At 38.1% G+C, this 24,240-nt stretch overlaps 1 protein-coding gene and 1 non-coding gene across 2 annotated transcripts; both read right to left on the reverse strand.

Annotated features, from left to right (window-relative positions):
- Window positions 1-2,288: 2,288 nt before the first annotated feature.
- Window positions 2,289-6,786, reverse strand: LOC107613163 (Regulator of chromosome condensation (RCC1) family protein). Its single transcript, XM_016315026.3, has 6 exons — window positions 5,406-6,786; window positions 4,752-4,958; window positions 4,140-4,250; window positions 3,174-3,542; window positions 2,971-3,078; window positions 2,289-2,874 (listed from the first exon to the last, which is right to left on the reverse strand). The coding sequence occupies exons 1-6, from the start codon at window positions 5,742-5,744 to the stop codon at window positions 2,536-2,538; spliced, it is 1,473 nt and encodes a 490-aa protein (XP_016170512.1). The 5' UTR covers window positions 5,745-6,786; the 3' UTR covers window positions 2,289-2,535.
- A 6,088-nt stretch (window positions 6,787-12,874) lies between these two features.
- Window positions 12,875-12,982, reverse strand: LOC148547476 (small nucleolar RNA R71). Its single transcript, XR_015898185.1, has one exon. It is a non-coding gene; the product is annotated as a small nucleolar RNA R71 (small nucleolar RNA).
- Window positions 12,983-24,240: the final 11,258 nt, after the last annotated feature.

A 24,240-nucleotide genomic window follows, 5' to 3' on the forward strand; every position in this document is an offset into this window, starting at 1 on the left:
TAGACAAATTATACATGTTATAATCAATATCCTTACACCTATCCTTAGACACCACATTGAGGAAAGACTTGACTAAGTATTTTCCATATTTTTCATGCTTCTAAACCAATTTATCAACTTTTCTATCCCTCATAATTCCCTTAGACAGGACCAACATCAGTTTGTTCAATTTCTTGTTCCCCTACACACGTAACTGTCTTCGCCAAACAAGACTTCACATCCAACTGTATCCATCCCAGAATCCACAGTCATGAATAATACAGTTTTAATTGTTTATTAATGTAAATAGTCGTGGAAAGCATAACAACAATCTACCTTGTTGAAGCCATAAATCATGCCAAAATCGTATTTTTGTACCATCACCAATTACCAGCCGCAAATCTTTTTGAAATGCCTTTGTCAACACTAATTTACTTTGCTAAAAGCCTGTAATCTCCCCCCAGATAGTTCCATAATTTTTCCGAATCGGATTTTTAAGAGTCTCATTTGTACTTAGATTATTGCACGAGCTTATCACTTGTTTCCATAGAGTAATGCCAAATTTTTAAGTGCAATATCCCATATTCCAAGACCTCCTAGATTTTTATGTTTCTGTACCACCTTCCATTTTATCTTTGCTAGACCTCTTTCCCCCTTTGAATTTTCCCAGAAAAATTGAGATTGAAGGGATGTAATCTTCCTCACCACTGCCTTCAGCATCCTAAAATTGTTTAAAACAGTCTTAATCAACACAAGCATTCCGGCTTTTGATAATTATTTGCCTTTCCAACCTTTCAATTTCTTCTCCACCTCTTAATCACTAGTTCTCAAGTATCTATGTGCTTGGGATTTGCTTCTAAAGGAACGCCTAAGTATTTGATTGGCAGTTTTGCCTCCATATAACCTAACATTGCACTTGCCTTTTTTATTTTCTCACTATCACTATTCAATTCAATAAGGACAGATACCCAGACAACAACTCAAAATTAGCCAAGATCTGTCTATAGTTAGCAATTGTATCATCCGCAAATTATAAGTGAGACAATTCTACTTTATCCTTTCCCACCTCAAGTGGTTTAAGATGTTCCTTTATCCATAACCTATGCAGCATTTTATTCAAGACTTGACCAGCAAGAACAAAAAGAAAGGGAAATAACAGATCACCTCGACATAATTCCCTTTGTAGATCGAAAGGCTTTGTTGTTGTTCCATTGATGCTGTTGTGACACATAGTTGGATCTATCGCCACCATTTTAGCCAGAACCCCCATGCCTTCTAATACTTTATCAACAAAAACCACCGAATTTTCTTGTACACCTTCTAAACGTCAAGCTTAACCAACTATGTTGGTTGCATTGATTTGTTCAGCCAATGCACTGCCTCGCAGGCTATCATCGCTCCGTTATGAATCTTTCTACCATTTACAAATGCAGACTGAACCTCCCCTACCGAATTCGCATCAATGGCTAAAGTCGAGCTTATAGGATCTTAGAAATCACTTTATATTTGCAACCCATGTTTATGGATCTCCTTTGTGCCACCTTCCTTATGGGCTAATGCAACCCATGTTAGATTTGCTTCTTTCGACAACTTGAATTCAGCAAAGAACTCATGTACCGTGTTGCAAGAGTCATCTTCTTGAAATTGAAGTCATCCGGCCCTGCCGCCCGACTTGCGGTGCCTTCATCGATTTCAGCGTATGCATCAGAATGACCCCTCCAGCTTGCTCCATTCCTCCTTCAACCACGCATCAAGAGAAGGGAATGACTTTGGCCCCCAATCCATCTCCCCGGAGTCCACAAGTAACGGACAGTGATCAGATAGAGCCCGAGGAAAGTTTTGATTTGTAATCAGTCCTTGAACATAGCCATCAAAGATCATCACAAATCATACAAGAAGTCACAGCAAAAATACCTAAGAATTTCAATTACCAAACATATCAAACAAGATACATAAATCACCAGAGAAACCATATGACACTAATATATTAACAATTCCGCTACGTTACCAATAGGGTCCTGCCAACTCCTGCCAAAATAATCACAATGTCCGCTAATAAAAACTCCAGTACTGTTGCCACTCTAGCAAGAATAGCCACACCTATGGATTTTTCTTGAATCACTTCCCTCATAAACACTTTATCACATCCTCAAAATTTTCACGATAGCCCCCCACTGCAAACATGTTACAATGCCACACAGCCTCTATTCTAAATACTTTTTTGAACTACAATGAATAATAATAAGTCAAATTCCTAACAATAAGATTGACGTAGATACTTGCATTGAGACAAAAATACGAACAATAATAATCATAACAACAATACATTAAGTAAATGATCATAATTTGCTTACAACAGTGACAATGTATTTTAAGGACAATTATTACAGTCTATAAATTCCTAATAATAATGTATTTTAAATATTGAAAAATGTTAAGTGCCTTGCGTGTTACAATTTCTTTACTATAATGATACAACATTAGTAAAAAACAGTGAACTTTACTAATTTATCCTTACCACAAAAACTAATATAAGGTTTCTTTTTGTGGAGGTTTTCAAATGTCGGGATCTATATTTTCTTGTGAAGAATCTTCTTTGACGAAAATCTCAGTTGGTTCAAGGCACCCTCTTAATGTGTCATGACCAAGTTGTGCTCTTTCATTGTCTCCAAATCCAAATATCCTTCCACTGCTTGTGATTGCCACTGTATGATACAATCCAGTGCTAATTTGTGAAACACGGTGAGTTTTTAAGGTATCCAAGATTCTTGGCTTCAAGATTTTATCATATACCCCTCTGTCGAGAAATCCCAGGCTGCCGAATCCCATCGAACCAAAGCCATAGACTGAACCAGAATCAATTAGCACAAAAGTTTTCCTCTTTCTTGCACAGACCTTCAAGTAACAATAAACACTTATGATATGAAAATGAATCAAAATACGTCAGTTTTCAGATAATCTTTTCATAGTGTTTTTAAAAAAGTGCAATACCTGAACAGCCAAGTGATTCTTAAGACCGGTCACAATCTCGGGGGTAGTTTTCTCAATCTCGTCCCCAAGGCCAAGAGCACCACAGTATCCCTTGCCCCACGTATATACCTGGCCGCCATCAAACCAATAATTAGTGCAATTCTTGCAAGAACTTCAATTATGGAACCCAGCCACAACAAACAGAAATGTCTAATAAAACTCACGAATCCATTTGAATCAAGTGCCACTGCATGCTCATCCCCGGCAGATACACGGACAACATGAATACCTTTTCTTCTAAACTTCTGTATAGCACGTGGCAGAAACTCATTATGTTGCTCCCCATGACCAAGGCAGAAGTTAGCCCCCGACCCAAAGGAGTATACAGCTCCGTTCGCTGTTACAGCTAAGATATAGCTTGGTCCAGCAGCAATCTGAACAACAGGATCTGCATTACCAAGGACTTCAATCATTTTTGGAGTTGGTCTGTCCTGAGAGTCACCATGGCCAAGTTGGCCATGCGAATTGGTTCCACATGTATAAACATGACCTTGTCTAGTGAGGAAGACTGTGAAGTTAAGCCCTGCTGCAACCTGAGACATCTTTTCATACTTCAATATTTTTACAAGAGATCTTAGAGAGGCAGGCTTCATGGAACAATAAAAAAAAGAAAACAGTGGAATTGAAAAGGAACAGTAAGGGAGGGAGATATATAATTGAATTATGTATGTTCAACCGAAACAGTATAGTTAGATACGACTAGAAAGAACCCCTTACTAAATATAGCACAGTGGTGGAACATCTTATGCCTATTACTACTTGAATGTACAGTTATTGAGATTAGCCATAAGACTTGCCAGTATATATTAACTTGAAACAACACAATTTCTCAAATATATGTATGTATATATATTATAATCCACTTCCATAAGAGACCCCTTAGATAACTTGGTTAAGGCTTAACAATTGATCTCGAGATATCTAAAACAAAAAGAAACAAAACAAAAGAAGATTATGAGTATTCAAACCAAAGTGAGGTTTGAGATGAGCAATTCGTTCTCGTGGTAAAAAAGTGAGACTACTTATCTCATGAAATCAACAGTTGCATTCAATAAACTACAAAATCTTTCAACTCATTGAACATCTATAATCAACAAAACATACTATTCTGATAGCAATTTGAATTTTACCTGCTTGCAAGGGACTCCCTTCAGGGATTCAACAAGACGTGGCCTGGAAATCGGTCGGCTTGTATCGCTATGGCCACAGCAAGAAGATGAATTATCTCCACATGTGAATACCTGCGCCAGTAGTAAAGTCTCATTTTAATATTGGAAACTAGAATAAATCAAGTAACAATAGAAAACCATCCTTTTCAGTTCCACGAAATATTCTTCAAATACATGATGAGAAATACATATCTTTGACAAGAACATTTGCTCCTTTATGATCTACATATCCTAATATCTTGTGCTTTTAGGTGTTAAGCACAAAATGGTTTTAATGATATCACCAATATATTTTTGGTCTTTAACTGAGGAAAAAGCACATGCTTGTCCAAAACTTACAATGGATTGGTTCATAATAGCAGGGAATATAGCCATCAAATTCTTGAAGACTTCACTATGAGCTTATGATATTATTCCAAAGAAACCAACTAAACCATGAAATCAAGATTTTTGTGCAAGCCCAATAATAGTTTTGATTACAATCAATTCAAGATACATTTTATGTTCCATAGTTCATACCAATGCACCATCATGAAACAAAACTAATTAAATAGAGGTCAAGCTGTCACAAACCTCTCCAGATTGCATAACAAAAGCTGCATGATTAAAGGAGGCTGATACATGAACTACACGTGCCAAAGGTGGGAAACTTATCCGGGTAAATGCTACGCATTGTGTTTCAGGCCCTTGACCAAGTACACCAGATAATCCAGAACCACAAGAGTAGACAGAGGAATTGCTGATCAACAGGGTGTGATACTTTCCAGTTGTAATTTGCATCTGCCATTAAATTGAATTTTATCAGTAACAGCTCTCCATTTATTCTATAAAAAGCACAATAAGAACACCAATACTAGTGCAAGTAACAAAGAACAACATAACTATTCAAATTAATTTTTATTCTTAAAACATCATTGCAATGTTGTGAGTGCTATGAAAAGTAAGTTTGTAATATTCAAAATTCCAGCTTCATTTCCTTCTCTTTTCTAATTCTTTCACAAGTGAATTATTTCATACTTATCACAGTATTAACACAGAGAGAAAGTCAAGGAAATGTGGTAAACCATGTAAAGAGAAAATATCCTCAGCCTTCAGAGATTCCCTACGTGATCATATTCAAAGATGACAACATTTAATTCAACTAAGTAAACAATAAACCATTAACAAAACATCAATTTTCTGAACATCAAAACAGAAGTTCATTCTATGATACAATGAAAATAGTACATTGCCTGCTGATGTCTCCACCATCTCAGAGGATTGTTCAACAGACTGTAAGAACCTCAAGACCCGCTTCCAATTTGCGCCGCATCGATCATACAACTCCTTCTGAGAATTTAAACTCGTCTTAGAGTAGATAATATGGGAGGCACACAACTGAAATGCAGCAAAGTCCACCAATGAACTAAACTTGAATGGATACAATCCATGGCTACCACCAAAAGTTTTTGAAGTAAGCTCCAAGCAAGCAAGGTCTATTGCACTTAACCTTCCCGAGCACAGAATCTCTAAGATCAAGTGTGAAGGTAACTCTTCAATGGAAACAGGCCTAAAGCGATCCACCATAATTAACAGTTTTCAGTTTTCACTCTTTCACACACTTTTTTCTCCTTTTTTTTAAGTCTCTCCAAAGAAAAACTAACTTTGAATAGAAGTTTCAAACAATTTGCAGGGAAATTCCAGAGTGTGACACAGCAACCCCTCCTTGAACAAAAGCATCAAATTTTGAGACGAAATCTCAGGCAATTGAAGCAGCATATGAAGAACACATCTGAAGGAAGAAGAAAAACATGGGAGATTGAGTATGAAAAAGGGGGTCCAGATGGATAGTTTGCGTGTGATGGTTGAAACAGTGATTGGAAACAAAACATCAGAAGAGAACTAATATTCACACACCCCCAAGAACTAAAAAAATCAATAAAGAAAACAAAAATTGAAGATCAAAGAAGACCCTCTTCACCTGCAACTTGATAAAGACACAGACCACAATTCTACACACTTAGAGAAGAAAAGAGTGAATTTTTCTTGGAAAACAATAAACTAAGCTCCCAAAGTAGATCGAATTCGAACCAAAGACTGATCCAATGATTGAGGCAACTTGGGACAAAAAAAAAATCAAAAGTGGGTCTTTGAGATAAGAATAGAAGCAAGTGAAACGAAACAAATAGTGATTAGCCCTACCACAAAAGGTAAAGGAGCTAGCTTTTCCAGAGAATTTGAATTCAATTGGGCAAACAATAAAAAACCAATCAAGGTGAAGGCTTGAAGATCGAAACCCAGTTAAGTTAAAGAAACAAATCGAGGGTGTGGATTGGTTTGATGGTTCTTTTCACTCTTTTTGAGAATTACACGATTAAAAGGAAAAAAAAAAAGTAGGGTTTTGTGAGCTGTGTTTGGGTGTGGGGCATTTTCATCATCTTTCTCTCTCTATTGGAAGGGGCTTTTGAATGTTTTCTCTGAATTTGAGAGAGAGAGAGAGAGAGAGTATTGAAGAATCTGAGAGAGCGTGGAATTTCATGTGGTTCTTTTGGAAGAGCGAAAGAAAAAGGAAGAAAAAAACAGTGGCGTTTTTGTTGTTACTACATTCCTTTTCTTTCTGGGTTGTGTTGTCGTGTGATGTGTGTCGTCTTTTGTTTGTCGTCGAAGTTGTCCAACGTGGCTGTTCTCGACAGTGCCACGTAAGCTTAGATGAGTCAGAGTGCACTTGGCTTTCATTTTGGGTGGGTGTGTGTATGACTGTATGTATTTGAAGGAGCGCCAGCGACCACTAATGAATCAAGCTAATTAAGCCAACTTTCAAATCCGCGACATTAGTGGTTATTAAATAATTTACTTTTTTATATTAGTATAATTGATTTTTGGTGAGTTATATGGTAAATGTGTAAGTTTACAGATTTTTCCATTAATAGAATGAAAGAAAGATTAATAAAGATAGAATTTACATTTTGAATAATGAAAAAATAATAAAAAATAACTATAAAAAAATTATACTCTTTCTATATCACTCCAATCTGTACAGTAGCTTTAATTTTTATATAAGCACTAAATATATTTTTTTATATAATAGTTAATTGATTTCTTTAGATGATCTAAAAAATTTGAAGAGAATATAAAGTAATCGAATTAGAAATTAATTATCCTTACTTTGTTTTTTTTTTTTTTTTTGTCTTATACAATACATACCAACTCACACACCCATCTTTAATATTATTCTATTAGCATGGTTCTATATTCCTCCATGAGAATTTGAACCTGATGCAGCTTCAAGTGAGGCAAACAAAGTTGTCATCTGACCCAGACCTTGGCTGCATCCTTACTTTATTCAGTTAAATCTCAATTTGGTTCTTGAAATTTGGCTCGATACTCAATTTAACTTCTACAGTTTTATTCGCTCCAATTAGAATCCGTAAATTAGCAATAGTAGATCCCGATTGCTCCTACAATGATCTCTATCACCAGAATACTTATCTCGCACATTTACCTAACACGGTGGACATAGCTAAGATGTCGTCGTGTTGGTTTTGCGCCAAACCCTATGAAAGTGACGTTGTTTCAGTTTGCTTGGGAGGGGGGTTAAACTCTCGTTCTTCTCACTACGATGATCATAAGTTTCAAAATACCAAGAAAATCTTGACACTTTGTCTTCTTCATTCTCTATAATGCGTTGCTGTAAAACTCGAAGGAGCTCCTTGTAGCCATTCTTAAAATCTTTGTGAACTTGTGAGATTTGGCAAGAGTGAAGAAACCACATGTAACACCTTAATTACCCTAAGCCTTACCTCATGCCGTAAAGTAAAGGTTAATCAAAGGTTACGACAATTCTAAGGCTTATACATAAGTATATATAGAAGGAATAATAATTCTAGAAGCCCGATGAAGAAAATAAGCTTAAATACGGAATTACAAAGCGCGAACGTTCACACGAAGCTACAAGCGTAAAAGACAAGATCCACTATGTAAGATAACAAGATATATGTAGATATATAAGAGTATAATAATCATAGGATACTAGTCTAAGCCTGTGGAGTTTAGGCCGACTAGTTAAATACTGACATACAAAGTTTTGAATCAAGGTTGCGAGAACCGGACCGGTCAATAAACCGGTAAGGTCACTGGTTTAATGGTTTACTGGTTCGACCGGGGTTCAATCGGGGTTCAACCGGTTTAATTAAATATTAAATAAAATTATTAAAAAACTTAAAATAATATTAAGTATATAAATTCAATCTATAACAATCAGAAAATCAAAGACCAGAAAACAACTTCAGAAAACCATGAAAATAATGAAACAGCAAGCAGCTAACAGAACCTCAGAAGCAGCTAACAGCTAACAGAAGCAGCAAAACATATTCAAAATCAAAAAACAGGCGAGCTCACAAAATAAGAAGCAAAACATATTCATCATGATTCATGAAGCAGCTAACATAAGCAGCAAAACACATTCAAAATTAAAAACAGCAATCATGAAAATAATGAAACAGCAATCAAAATAAGAAGCATCATATACAAAATATATCTCTCAAAGTAAACCTCTAAGGCAAAAGTAAATACAAAAGTGAGAGAATCTAAACAAAAGAGTTCAAAAGACTCCAAAAGATAAACAAGGTCCTCCGCTCTGTCACCATCTCGCAACTCACCGAGGTGGGTTATGACCTGCATCTGAAAAATAACAACAAAGTATGAAATGAGAACCAGAGGTTCTCAGTATGGTAACAGTGCCCAGATGTAAGGTTCCGGGATGCCAAAGGCAATCCTAGAACTTCACACCGATACAGATATTCAAGCTTAACATAAATAAATAACTTAAGCCATAAACAGGGTTATCTAAACTTAGGGGATTTCTAACTAATATCAAATCACACCGCTGTATCTCACAGCCGTCACCAACCTATCCTCCACGCGATCTCATCGCCGCCGCCTACCTAACCTCCTCAACACCAGATGATGAGCGGATAATTTATACGCTTTTTGGCATTGTTTTTAGTATGTTTTTAGTATACTTTAACTAGTTTTTATTATATTTTTATTAGTTTTTAAATAAAAATTACTCTTCTGGACTTTACTATGAGTTTGTGTATTTTTCTGTGATTTCAAGTATTTTCTGGCTGAAATTGAGGGACCTGAGCAAAAATCTGATTCAGAGGCTGAAAAAGGACTGCAGATGCTGTTGGATTCTGACCTTCCTGCACTCAAAGTGGATTTTCTGGAGCTACAGAAGCCCAATTGGCGCGCTCTCAATTGCGTTGGAAAGTAGACATCCTGGACTTTCCAGCAATATATAATAGTCCATACTTTGCTCGAGATTTGATGGCCCAAACAGGCGTTCCAAGTCAGCTCAAGAATTCTGGCGTTTAACACCGGAACTGGCATAAAAGCTGGAGTTAAACGCCCAAACTGGCACAAAAGCTGGCGTTTAACTCCAAGAAAAGTCTCTACACATGGAAGCTTCAATGCTCAGCTCAAGCACACACCAAGTGGGCCCGGAAGAAGATTTTTGCATTAATTACTGATTTCTGTAAACCCTAGGCTTCTAGTTCTCTATAAATAGGACCTTTTACTATTGTATTTAGAATCTTTGATAAGTCTTATGCTATCTTAGACACGTTTGAAGGCTGGCCATTCGGCCATGCCTAGACCTTGTTCTTATGTATTCTCAACGGTGGAGTTTCTACACACCATAGATTAAGGTGTGGAGCTCTGCTGTTCTTCATGAATTAATACAAAGTACTACTGTTTTTCTATTCAATTCACGCCAACTTCTTCTCTAAGATATTCATTCGTTCTTCAACTTGATGAATGTGATGATCCGTGACACTCATCATCATTCTCACCTATGAACATGTGCCTGACAACCACCTCTGTTCTACTAGCAATGGCTTGAATGCGTATCTCTTGGGTTTCTAATCTAAGATTGGAACCTTCGTGGTATAGGCTAGAATTATTGGCGGCCATTCCTGAGATCCGGAATGTCTAAACCTTGTCTGTGGTATTCTGAGTAGGATCTGGGAAGGGATGACTGTGACAAGCTTCAAACTCGCGATTGTTGGGCGTGTGACAGACGCAAAAAGATCAATGGATCCTATTCCGACATGATCGAGAACCGACAGATGATTAGTCGTGCGGTGACAGCGCATTTGGAACGTTTTCACTGAGAGGACGGGAAGTAGCCATTGACAACGGTGATGCCCAACATAAAGCTTGCCATGGAAAGGAGTATGAATGATTGAAAGAAGGCAATAGGAAAGCAGAGGTTCAGGAGGAACAAAGCATCTTCATACGCTTATCTGAAATTCCAACCAAAGAATTACATAAGTATCTCTATCTTTATGTTTTATTTATCTTTTAATTTTCAATTCTCCATCACCATCTGAATTCGCCTAACTGAGATTTACAAGGTGACCATAGCTTGCTTCAAGCCGACAGTCTCCGTAGGATCGACCCTTACTCACGTAAGGTTTATTACTTGGACGACCCAGTGCACTTGCTGGTTAGTTGTGCAGAATTGTGACAAAGTGTGATTCACGTTTAAGAGCTCAAAATCCTTTGGCGCCATTGTTGATGATCACAATTTCGTGCACCAAGTTTTTGGCGCCGTTGCCGGGGATAGAACGAACAACAATGCCAAGTTTGGTCCGGCAACAACACCAAGTTTTTGGTGCCGTTGCCGGGGATTGTTCGAGTTTGGACAACTGACGGTTCATCTTGTTGCTTAGATTAGGTTCTTTTCAGAATTTTTAAGAATGAATTCTAGAGTTTCAAGGTGATGTTCTTATCATCACAAAAGCCGATTGATTCTCATCAATTTAGCTGTTGAATGTAATGTCCTGCTGAAGCTTGGCCAAACATGTCTAATCTTTTTAGACTGAAGCTTTAGACTAACATTGCATGATTCCTGGAATTCTTATTAAAAGTTTTTATTCTCTTTATTTTCCTTTTCCATATAAGTTTCGAAAATCACAAAAAAAAATTATAAAACCATAAAAATAAAAAATATTTTATGTTTCTTGTTTAAGTCTAGTATCAATTTTTAAGTTTGGTATCAATTGCATGACTTTCTTCTTCTTGCATTTTTTGAATTTATACATATTGTTCTTCATTGATATTCAAGTTATTCTTGATGATTTCATTGCTCTGATCTTTAAAATCTCTTGATTTGTGTGTTTTGTTATTTTTCTTATGCATTCTCAATTTGCTAAAGCCTCTAATACAAAATTTCTAAGTTTGGTGTCTTGCATGCATTGTTCATTTGATCTTAGTTGCATTTTTTTGTTATTTCTCATCATTAAAAATTCAAAAATATTTTCAAAATTGTGTCTTTTCAAGTCAATAATACAGAGAATTGAAGATTCAGAACATTCAGCAGAGGAATCAAACAGAAAAAGATGGGCGTTCAAAACGCCCAGTGAAGAAGGAAAACGGCGTTTAAACACCAGTCAGGGTACCTGGCTGGGCGTTTAACGCCCAAAGGACACTAGAGGGAAGATTTTGTTTTTAACTCAAATTTTTTTCAAATCTTCATAATTTTTCAAAATCAAATCTTTTTCAAATCATATCTTTTCAATCATATCTCTTCAAAATCAATTTCTTTCCATTTTTTATTATTTTCGAAAATCCTTGTTATAATTAAAGATTTACTTCAAAATTTTCAAGTTGTTACTTGCCTATTAAGAAAGGATCAAAAGTTTTAATTCTAGAATCATATCTTCTAATTTCTTGTTAGTCAAGTAATCAACTTTAATTTTAAAACTTTCTTTTTTTAATTTGATCTTCAATCATATCTTCTCAATCACATCTTTTTCAAAATTAACTCTCAATCATATCTTTTTTATTTCTAATTTCAAAATCTTTCTCAAAAATCACTTAATTTCTTTCCCAATCTTAATTTTCGAAAATCTCAATCAAATTTTCAAATTTCTTTTAATTATTTCAAAACCTTTTTAATTTATTTTCGAAAATTCTTCCCCTCTTCTCACATCCTTCTATTTAAAGGACTAACACTCCTCCTCAAGGTACAATTCGAACTCCCTCCTTCTTTATATGTTCGAATTCTCTTCCATCTACCTCCTCCTTCTATTCTTCTTTTCCTCTGACACCTCAAGGAATCTCTATACTGTGACATAGAGGATTCCCTACGTTCTTGTTCTCTTCTCTTTTATATGAGCAGAAGCAAAGATAAAGGCATACATGTTCAAGCTGATCCTGAACCTAAAAGAACCTTGAAGAGAAAGCTAAGAGCAGCTAAAGAACAATTCTCTTTAGAGGGCCTAACTGAGCTTTTCAAGGAAGAAGAAACCATGGCAGCCGAAAACAACAATGCCAACAATGCAAGGAAGGTGCTTGGTGACTTTTCTGCACCTACTCCCGACTTCTATGGGAGAAGCATCTCAATCCCTGCTATTGGAGCAAACAACTTTGAGCTTAAGCCTCAATTAGTTTCTCTAATACAACAGAATTGCAAGTTTCATGGACTTTCATTGGAAGATTCTCACTAGTTCTTAGCTGAATTCTTGCAAATTTGTGACACTGTCAAGACCAATGGGGTTGACCCTGAAGACTACAGACTTATGCTTTTTCCTTTTGCTGTAAGAGACAGAGCTAGGACATGGTTGGATTCACAACCTAAAGAAAGCATGAACTCTTGGGAAAAGCTAGTCAATGTCTTCTTGGCAAAGTTCTTTCCACCTCAAAAATTGAGCAAGCTTAGAGTGGAAGTCCAAACCTTCAGACAAAAGGAAGGAGAATCCCTCTATGAAGCTTGGGAAAGATACAAGCAATTGATCAGAAGATGTCCTTCTGACATGCTTTCTGAATGGAGCATCATAGGTATTTTCTATGATGGTCTGTCTGAACTATCCAAAATGTCATTGGATAGCTCTGCTGGAAGATCTCTTCATCTGAAGAAGACACCTACAGAAGCTCAGGAACTCATTGAAATGGTTGCAAATAACCAATTCATGTACACTTCGGAAAGGAATCCTGTGAATAATGGGATAGCTCAGAAGAAAGGAGTTCTTGAGATTGATACTCTGAATGCCATATTGGCTCAGAATAAAATATTGACCCAACAAGTCAATATGATTTCTCAAAGTCTGTCTAGAATGCAAGCTGCACCAGGCAGTACTAAGGAAGCTTCCTCTGAGAAGAAGCTTATGATCCTGAGAACCCAGCAATGGAAGAGGTGAATTACATGGGAGAACCCTATGGAAACACCTATAATCCTTCATGGAGAAATCATCCAAATCTCTCATGGAAGGATCAACAGAGACCTCAACAAGGTTTCAACAACAATAATGGTGGAAGAAAGAGGTTTAGCAATAGCAAGCCTTTTCCATCACCTTCTCAGCAACAGACAGAAAATTCTAAGCAAAGCCACTCTGACTTAGCAACCATTGTCTCTGATCTAATCAAAACCACTCAAAGTTTCATGACTGAAACAAGGTCCTCCATTAGAAATTTGGAGGCACAAGTGGGTCAGCTGAGTAAGAAAATTACTGAACTCCCTCCCAGTACTCTCCCAAGCAATACAGAAGAGAATCCAAAGAGAGAGTGCAAGGCCATAAACACGTCTCACATGACCGAACCTGGAGAGGAGGAAGAGGCAGTAATCTCCACTGAGGAAGACCTCAATGGACGCCCACTGGCCTCCAAGGAGTTCCCTAATGAGGAACCATGGGAATCTGAGGCTCACACTGAGACCATAGAGATTCCATTGAATTTACTTCTGCCATTCATGAGCTCTGATGAATATTCCTCCTCTGAAGAGGATGAAGATGTTACTGAAGAGCAAGTTGCTAAGTACCTTGGAACAATCATGAAGCTAAATTCCAAGTTGTTTGGTAATGAGACTTGGGAGGATGAACCTCCATTACTCATCAAAGAACTGGATGATTTGACTAGGCAGAGATTACCTCTGAAGAGACAAGATCCTGAAAAGTTCTCAATACCTTGTACCATAGGCACCATGACCTTTGAGAAGGCTCTGTGTGACCTAGGGTCAAGCATAAACCTCATGCCTCTCTCTGTAATGGAGAAGCTAGGGATCATTGAGGTACAAGCTGCAAGAATCTCATTGGAGATGGCAGACAATTCAAAGAAACAGGCTTATGGACTTGTAGAGGATGTCTTGGTAAAAGTTAAAGGCCATTACATCCCTGCTGACTTCATAATCCTAGAGACTGGAAAGTGTATGGATAAATCCATCATCCTTGGCAGACCCTTCCTAGCCACAGCAAAAGCTGTGATTGATGTTGACAGAGGAGAATTGATCATTCAAGTGAATGGAGACTCCCTTGTATTTAAAGCTCAAAGATATCCCTCTGTCACCATGGAGAGGAAGCATGAAGAGCTTCTCTCAATACAGAGTCAAACAGGCCCTCACAGTCAAACTCTAAGTTTGGTGTTGGGAGGCCACAACCAAACTTTAAGTTTGGTGTTGAACCCCCACATTCAAACTTTAAGTTTGGTGTTGGGAGGTTCCAACATTGCTCTGAACATCCGTGAGGCTCCATGAGAGCCACTGTCAAGCTATTGACATTAAAGAAGCGCTTGTTGGGAGGCAACCCAATTTTTAATTATCTATGTTAAATTTCTATTTTCTTTTGTTATTTTATGTTTTCTGTAGGTTGATGATCATGAAAAGTCACAAAAATAATTGAAAAAGCAAAAACAGTAGGAAAAATAGAATGAAAAATAGAACACCCTGGAGGAGAAACTTACTGGCGTTTAAACGCCAGCAAGGGTAGCAGAATGGGCGTTAAACGCCCAGTCTGGCACTATTCTGGGCATTTAACGCCAGAAATGGGCACCAGACTGGCGTTTAACGCCAGGAATGGGCAAGAAGCTGGCGTTAAACGCCAAAAATGGGCAGCAGCCTGGCGTTTAACGCCAGGATTAGCGGCAAGGGGCGTTTTACACGCCACATGGTGCAAGGATGAGAAATCCTTGACACCTCAGGATCTGTGGATCCCACAGGATCCCCACCTACCCCACATCTCTCTCTCTTCTTCACCCATTCACCAATCACCTCAATACCTCTTCCCCAAAAACCCCTCACCTATCAAATCCCACCATTCTCTTCACCACTCACATCCATCCTTCATATCACTCCACCTACCTCACCATTCAAATTCAAACCACTTTTCCACCCAAACCCACCCATAATGGCCGAACCACACCCCCCTCTCCACTCCTATATAAACCCATCTTCACTCCTTCATTTTCACACAACCTAAACACTACCCACCCCCTTGGCCGAAACACAAAGCCCCCTCTATCTCCTCTATTTCTTCTTCTTCTACTCTCTTCTTTCTTCTTTTGCTCGAGGACGAGCAACCTTCTAAGTTTGGTGTGGTAAAAGTAAAAGCTTTTTTTTTTCATAACCATTAATGGCACCAAAGGCCGGAGAAACCTCTAGAAAGAGGAAAGGGAAGGCGAAAGCGTCCACCTCCGAGTCATGGAAGATGGAGAGATTCCTCTCAAGGGTGCATCAAGACCACTTCTATGAAGTTGTGGCCAAGAAGAAGGTGATCTCCGAGGTCCCTTTTAAGCTCAAAAAGGGCGAATATCCGTAGATCCGACATGAAATTCGAAGAATAGGTTCGAAAGTTCTCACCAACCCCATTCAACAAGTCGGAATCTTAATGGTTCAAGAGTTCTATGCCAATGCATGAATCACCAAGAACCATGATCAAAGTGTGAACCCGGACCCTAAGAATTGGCTTACAATGGTCCGAGGGAAATACTTAGACTTTAGCCCGGAAAATGTAAGGTTGGCATTCAATTTGCCTATGATGCAAGGAGATGCACACCCATACACTAGAAGGGTCAACTTTGATCAAAGGTTGGACCAAGTCCTCATGGACATCTGTGAAGAGGGCGCTCAATGGAAGAGTGATTCAAGAGGAAAGCTGGTTCAACTAAGAAGGCATGACCTCAAGCCCGTGGCTAGGGGATGGTTGGAGTTCATCCAACGCTCAATCATTCCTACTAGCAACCGATCTGAAGTTACTATAGACCGGGCTATCATGATTCATAGCATCATGATTAGAGAGGAAGTAGAAGTTCATGAGGTTATATCCCAAGAACTCTACAAGGTGGCGGACAAGTCCTCTACTGTGGCAAGGTTAGCCTTCCTTCATCTCATTTGTTACCTCTGCAATTCAGCTGGAATTGACATAGAGGAAGACACCCTCATTGATGAGAACAAGCCCATCACTAAGAAAAGGATGGAGCAAGTGAGAGAACCTCACCAAGAGCATGAGGAAACCTCTCATCATGAATCCCTGAGATGCCTCAAGGGATGCATTTTTCTCCACAAAACTATTGGGAGCAAATCAACACCTCCCTAGGAGAATTAAGTTCCAACATGGGACAACTAAGGGTGGAGCACCAAGAGCATTCCATCCTCCTCCATGAAATTAGAGAAGACCAAAGAATCATGAGAGAGGAGCAACAAAGGCAAGGAAGAGACATTGAGGAGCTCAAGCACTCCATAAGATCTTCAAGAGGAAGAACAAGCCGCCATCACTAAGGTGGACCCGTTCTTTAATTTCCTTATTCTTTATTTTCTGTTTTTCGAAAATTATGCTTTATGTTTATTTATGTTTATGTCTTTATTACATGATCATTAGTGTCTTAGTGTCTATGCCTTGAAGCTATGAAAATGAATCCATCACATTTCTTAAATGAAAAATGTTTTTAATTGAAAAAGAAAAAGAAGTGCATGAATTTCAAATTTTAAAACAGTTTAATTATTTTGATGTGGTGGCAATACTATTGTTTTTCTGAATGAATGCTTGAACAGTGCATATTTTTGAATTTGATTGTTTATGAATGTTAAAATTGTTGGCTCTTGAAAGAATGATGGAAAAAGGAGAAATGTTATCTGATGATCTAAAAAATCATAAAATTGATTCTTGAAGCAAGAAAAAGCAGTGAAAAGCTTGCAGAAAAAAAGGGGCGAAAAAAAAGAGAAGAGAAAAGAAAAAAGAAAGAAAAAAAAGCAAGCAGAAAAAGCCAATACCCCTTTAAACCAAAAGGCAAGGGTGATAAAAAGGATCCAAGGCTTTGAGCATCAGTGGATAGGAGGGCCCACAGGAATAAAATCCTGGCCTAAGCGGCTAAACCAAGCTGTCCCTAACCATGTGCTTGTGGCGTGAAGGTGTCAAGTGAAAACTTGAGACTGAGCGGTTAAAGTCGAGGTCCAAAGCAAAAAGAAGAGTGTGCTTAAGAACCCTGGACACCTCTAATTGGGGACTCTAGCAAAGCTGAGTCACAATCTGAAAAGGTTCACCCAGTTATGTGTCTGTGGCATTTATGTATCCGGTGGTAATACTGGAAAACAAAGTGCTTAGGGCTATGGCCAAGACTCATAAAGTAGCTGTGTTCAAGAATCAACATACTTAACTAGGAGAATCAATAACACTATCTGAATTCTGAGTTCTTATAGATGCCAATCATTCTGAACTTCAAGGAATAAAGTGAGATGCCAAAACTGTTCAGAAGCAAAGAGCTAAAAGCCCCGCTCATCTAATTAACACTGATCTTCATAGATATTTTTGGAATTCATTGTATATTCTCTTCTTTTATCCTATTTGATTTTCAGTTGCTTGGGGACAAGCAACAATTTAAGTTTGGTGTTGTGATGAGCGGATAATTTATACGCTTTTTGGCATTATTTTTAGTATGTTTTTAGTATATTTTAATTAGTTTTTATTATATTTTTATTATTTTTTAAATAAAAATCACTCTTCTGGACTTTACTATGAGTTTGTGTATTTTTCTATGATTTCAGGTATTTTCTGGCGGAAATTGAGGGACCTGAGCAAAAATCTGATTCAGAGGCTGAAAAAGGACTGCAGATGCTGTTGGATTCTGACCTTCCTGCACTCAAAGTGGATTTTCTGGAGCTACAAAAGCCCAATTGGCGCGCTCTCAATTGCGTTGGAAAGTAGACGTCCAGGGATTTCCAGAAATATATAATAGTCCATACTTTGCTCGAGATTTGATGACCCAAATAGGCGTTTCAAGTCAGCTCAAGAATTCTGGCATTTAACACCGGAACTGGCATAAAAGCTGGAGTTAAACGCCCAAACTGGCACAAAAGCTGGCGTTTAACTCCAAGAAAAGTCTCTACACATGGAAGCTTCAATGCTCAGCCCAAGCACACACCAAGTGGGTCCGGAAGAAGATTTCTGCATTAATTACTGATTTCTGTAAACCCTAGGCTACTAGTTCTCTATAAATAGGACCTTTTACTATTGTATTTAGAATCTTTGATAAGTCTTATGCTATCTTAGACACGTTTGAAGGCTGGCCATTCGGCCATGCCTAGACCTTGTTCTTATGTATTCTCAACGGTGGAGTTTCTACACACCATAGATTAAGGTGTGGAGCTCTGCTGTTCTTCATGAATTAATACAAAGTACTACTGTTTTTCTATTCAATTCACGCCTACTTCTTCTCTAAGATATTCATTCGTTCTTCAACTTGATGAATGTGATGATCCGTGACACTCATCATCATTCTCACCTATGAACATGTGCCTGACAACCACCTCTGTTTTACTAGCAATGGCTTGAATGCGTATCTCTTGGGTTTCTAATCTAAGATTGGAACCTTCGTGGTATAGGCTAGAATTATTGGCGGCCATTCCTGAGATCCAGAACGTCTAAACCTTGTCTGTGGTATTCTGAGTAAGATCTAGGAAGGGATGACTGTGACGAGCTTCAAACTCGCGATTGTTGGGCGTGTGACAGATGCAAAAGGATCAATGGATCCTATTCTGACATGATCAAGAACCGAGAGATGATTAGCCGTGCGGTGACAGCGCATTTGGAATGTTTTCACTGAGAGGATGGAAAGTAGCCATTGACAACGGTGATGCCCAACATAAAGCTTGCCATGGAAAGGAGTATGAATGATTGGAAGAAGGCAATAGGAAAGCAAAGGTTCAGGAGGAACAAAGCATCTTCATACGCTTATCTGAAATTCCAATCAAAGAATTACATAAGTATCTCTATCTTTATGTTTTATTTATCTTTTAATTATCAATTCTCCATCACTATCTGAATTCGCCTAACTGAGATTTACAAGGTGACCATAGCTTGCTTCAAGCCAATAGTCTCCGTGCGATCGACCCTTACTCACGTAAGGTTTATTACTTGGACGACCCAGTGCACTTGCTGGTTAGTTGTGCGAAATTGTGACAAAGTGTGATTCACGTTTAAGAGCTCCAAGTCCTTTGGCGCCATTGTTGATGATCACAATTTTGTGCACCACCAGACAATCACAAATAATACAAGCAAGTAAAACACAAGTAATATACATGTACAGCAAGTAAAACAACTAGAAAATAAGCATATTATTCATTTAGGCAAGAGATGCAATTAGGCAAAACAAACAAAACACAAAGAAGATGCACATGATGAATGCCTGTTCTATTGGCTTGTGATATCACTTGTCGATCTATAAATGCCAACCCGACACATCCTTTCGGATGTCGCCTTTCTGCCACGTCTGAGGATATAGCGCCTGGCACGCTTTTGTTCTGAGAATATAGTGTCTGGCACACTATCGTTCCGAGGATATAGTGCCTGGCACACTTGTATGCTCATTCCGAGGATATAGTGGCTGACACACTCTTGCGGCAGAGAAGGAAAACAACAACAACATCTATTTTATCATAAATCATTCCAAGGATATAGTTCCTGGCACACTATCATTCCAAGGATATAGTGCCTCGCACACTTTCCACGTCTAACAAATCCATCCACTTCAAATCATCACCAGTCATCACCATTTCTCATCTCAGTCCACTTTCAATTATCAATTCTCAACATTCCAAGGATATAGTGCCTGGCACACTCTCCTTCAAACACTATCATTCTAAGGATATAGTGCCCGTCACACTTTCCACATCCAACAAGTTCTTAATGCTATTGCCAATAAATCACTTCACTAGTTCACCCACAACTTCAGAAACTTAAGTCTCCGTCTTTTAAACTCATAACCAAAAAGAATATCCATTTAATTCAATAAATGTATCCTCCCTTGATTCAAAGTCTAAAAACTAACAAAAAGTGTTTTAAACAAGTGTTACGGAAGTTTACAAGCTTGCCGGGAAGGTAAAACAGTTAAAAACAAAGTTTTCGTTGAAAGATAGGGCAGTGTGCGTACGTATAGGGTTGTGCGTACGCACGTCCAAGAGGAATTTCAAGACACATAGGGGTGTGCATACACACAGAAAGTAAAAATTTCCATTCTGCATACACGCATAGGTACGTGCGATCACCCTCAACGGAATGCACCTTCCAGCGTGTGCATGCGCACCAGTGTGTGCGTGCGCACACAAACCAGAAATCACAAAATCTGTAACATCACAGAATTCAGATTTTTGGCACCAACTTTCGACGACCATATCTTTCTCTACAAAATTTTGATTTCTACAAAATCTATATCATTTTAAATATATTTAAATTATCTTTAATTTGATACAAAAATCATTCATTCAAAAACCGTAGCTCAAGATATGATATGTCAAAGTTCACCAAAAATCCATTTTTACCAAATTTCACAAGGTTCTCTATTTTTCCAAAACTCAAAACTAAACCAAACATTTACAACCATAATTCATTACCAAAACACTACCACACATTTACCATTATTTCTCAACCATATCCCAAACATTTCCACACCTAATCACTCATTCTCTTCCAACTTTTCCTATCACGAATCCAATATATATCACTACCAAAATACCCAAATTGCTTCCATTCCTCAATTCATTCACTAATCCCAATTACAAAAACATTATTCCATATAGAAGCTATATACCCAATTATCATCATTCATCATCAAATCATATAATCATTATTATTATTATTCGGATTCATTCCACATAACACCACCACTTCATCTATCAATTCTCAGCAACAACACCAATCATCAATGTTCTCAACAACATCATAATCACACTCCAATACATACAATTCATAAAATCTTCATCACAATTCACATGCCTCATACATAATCCAACCCACCATCAATACTCATTGACACCAATAATTCCCAATAATCCTCATCAACCACAATAATAAAAAACAACCAATAATTACCATCAATTCAATCCTATCCTAAGGCCTACTAGCATAGGTTTCCAGAAACATTACATATTACATAAAGGAAACCGAAACCATACCTTGGCCGATTTTCAATATGTGCAAAACACCAAAAGCTTGATTCCAACAAGATCAACAACCCTCAAGCACCAACACCACCTTCAAGACTCACCAACTATCAAGCCATACACATATAACATACCAAGAATGAACACTATGGCTAACAAAAACATCAAACCACAAGAGTTTGAAGAGACTTACCTTACCCAAAGATATTAGGGGCAAAACCCAACAATACTCCAATGCTAGATCACCCCTAAACGAACAAAATCACAAAATCTACTAAAAAACTAAACTAAAAAATGCAGAAATTCTAGCACTGGAAACTGGAGTGTGAGTTGAGAGATCTTACCAACAATGCCTAGCTAGAATCGAAGAGCTCAATGAGAGCTTCGCGTGGCTGCAAACGACTCGTCAATCGGATCTCCGTAGCTCAAGTTATGGCTCTCGAAAGGTGATGTTGAATAGTAACATCACACTCTTCTCCTCTCTTCTCTATGCTGCGTGATAAACCACTATTTTATGGTTTATATTGTGTTTATTTATGTGGTTTTATCATGATCCTTACCTACTTATTTATTAAATAAGCATGCATTTATAATTCCTTCCTAAAGTTATTGCATGATTGAAAACTTGTTTCCTAGAGACTTTTAATTATATATTTTATTTCTCTTTTATTCCATTCGATGCCGTGATCTGTGTGTTAAGTGTTTCAGGCTTTATAGGGCATGAATGAGTTGGAGATTGGAGAGGAAGCTTGCAAAAATGGAAGGAACACAAGGAATTGAGGAGATGACCAGCGAGAAGTGACGCGGCTGCATGGATGACGCGACCGCGCGGCATGGAATAGCACGAGTGACGCGGCCGCATGGATGACGCGACCGCGTGGCAAAGCAGAAAGCCGAATGACGCGGCCGCGTGGATGACGCGACCGCGTGACATGCGCGATCTGCATAATCTGCAGAATCATTGGGGGCGATTTCGGGCCTTATTTTGACCTAGTTTTCAGCCCAGAAAAGCAGACTAGAACCAGAAAACATGCAGAAACCAACAACAACATTCATTCCGCATAGTTTTAGTTTTTAGATCTAATTTTTCTCTCCTCTAGGTTTTCTCTCTACACATTCATGGTTTTTAGGATTTGTTATATTCATTGTTTTGCATTAGGATATTGAGAAGAGTTATTGCCTCATCAAGACTTCGACATTCTAGTTCGTTCTCTTTACTTGTCTCTTGCTCTTCCATGTTCCTTAATTTACTTAATTTTACCATTGGATTATTTTAGCATTTATCAATACAAGAATTACTTTTATTTTTAATTAATCTTTTGATCATTATCTATTATGTCTTTCTTTAATCCCTTTTCTTATGTTATGAATTCTTCATTTACAATGAGCGAGTAGTTCCCTAACTTGATGGGGAGTTGATTGAAAGAAACCCTTGAAGTTGGGATACTCAAGAGAAAGATTGTAATTGGGTTTATTGCTGGATTGCTCTCTAGTCATTAACACCAATCCTCCCAAGAGTGGATTGGAACTTGTGGATGGATATAGCATTCCAACTCGTTTGACTTTTCCTTACTTAGTAAGGGGCAACTAAACATAATAACCCCCAATTATCAATTAATCTTGAGAGTACTGCAACAAGAATAGGGCTTCCAGCTAATCAACTCCCAGTCAAGGCTTTTATTTAAATTTATATAAATTCTCTAATTTAATTTTCTGCCATTCAACTCAAACTTTTTTGAAAACATCTGATTAATAAAATAGCACACTTTTCTGTAACTCGTTGGGAGATGACCTGGGATTCATACTCCCAGTATTTTAATTTTAATTTCTGTGACACCCTTTTAAATTGATGAGCAGATTTCTGGTTGGTTGAGAACTATACTTGCAACGCATATTTTATAATCATTCTTAACTCGCCAATTTCCGCTCGCATCAATTTTTGGCACCGTTGCCGGGGAGTTGCAATAGAGTGCTAAAGTTATTAATTGGATTTTATTTATTTGCATTTAATTTTATTTTGCTACTATGAGCTGCTTGTTTCTTTCGTGAGATGACACGTTCGCTTTCTGATCCAAGCTTGCTAATATTCAATCCTGAGATTGAAAGAACTATTTCACGAATAAGGCAAACTCGGCGTCGGTTAGTCCTCTCTGAGGGCGGATCTGAAATGTCATTTGAGAAAGAAACCAGCCCCCGTTCTACTGATTTGGTTGTTTCACGCGCAGGTAACATGGCAGCAGCCAAGAGAGTTACTATCCAGGAGGCTGGAGTCCCTGATTTTACAATGCAACCATTTCAAGTGCATCACCCAGCAATAGCTACAGACTTTGAAATAAAGACCGCACTGCTCAATTTGATGCCCAAGTTTCATGGCTTACCTGCTCACGAGCCTATCAAGCACCTGAGAGATTTTCAAGCAGCCTGTTCTACTGTCAGGCGTGATGGTGCAGATGCAACTTCAATTTTGCTAAAAGCCTTCCCATTTTCTCTTGAGGAAAAGACAAGAGAGTGGTACTACACTCAACCAGCAGCAACTGTATCCAACTGGGATACACTAAGAAGAGAATTCTTGGAAAAGTTCTTTCCAGCTGAAGTTACTGATAAACTGAGGAAAGATATTTCCATGATTGTTCAAGATGAATCCGAGACGCTTTATGAATATTGGGAGCGCTTCAATAATCTTCTGGAAGCTTGCCCCCACCATATGATTGACAAGATAGTGTTACTCGGATATGTCACACAGGGCATGAGGCCCCAAGATAAGACCACATTGGAAAGTGCTAGCAATGGGTCTATGAAAAAGTACAAGACCACTGATGAGGCATGAAATTAATCAGTGACTTAGCTGAATCTACTAGAAATCACAAGCAGAAACAA

This window comes from Arachis ipaensis, chromosome B8, assembly GCF_059453495.1.
Source record: "Arachis ipaensis isolate K30076 ecotype BB chromosome B8, ASM5945349v1, whole genome shotgun sequence".
Taxonomy (NCBI): Eukaryota; Viridiplantae; Streptophyta; class Magnoliopsida; order Fabales; family Fabaceae; genus Arachis; species Arachis ipaensis.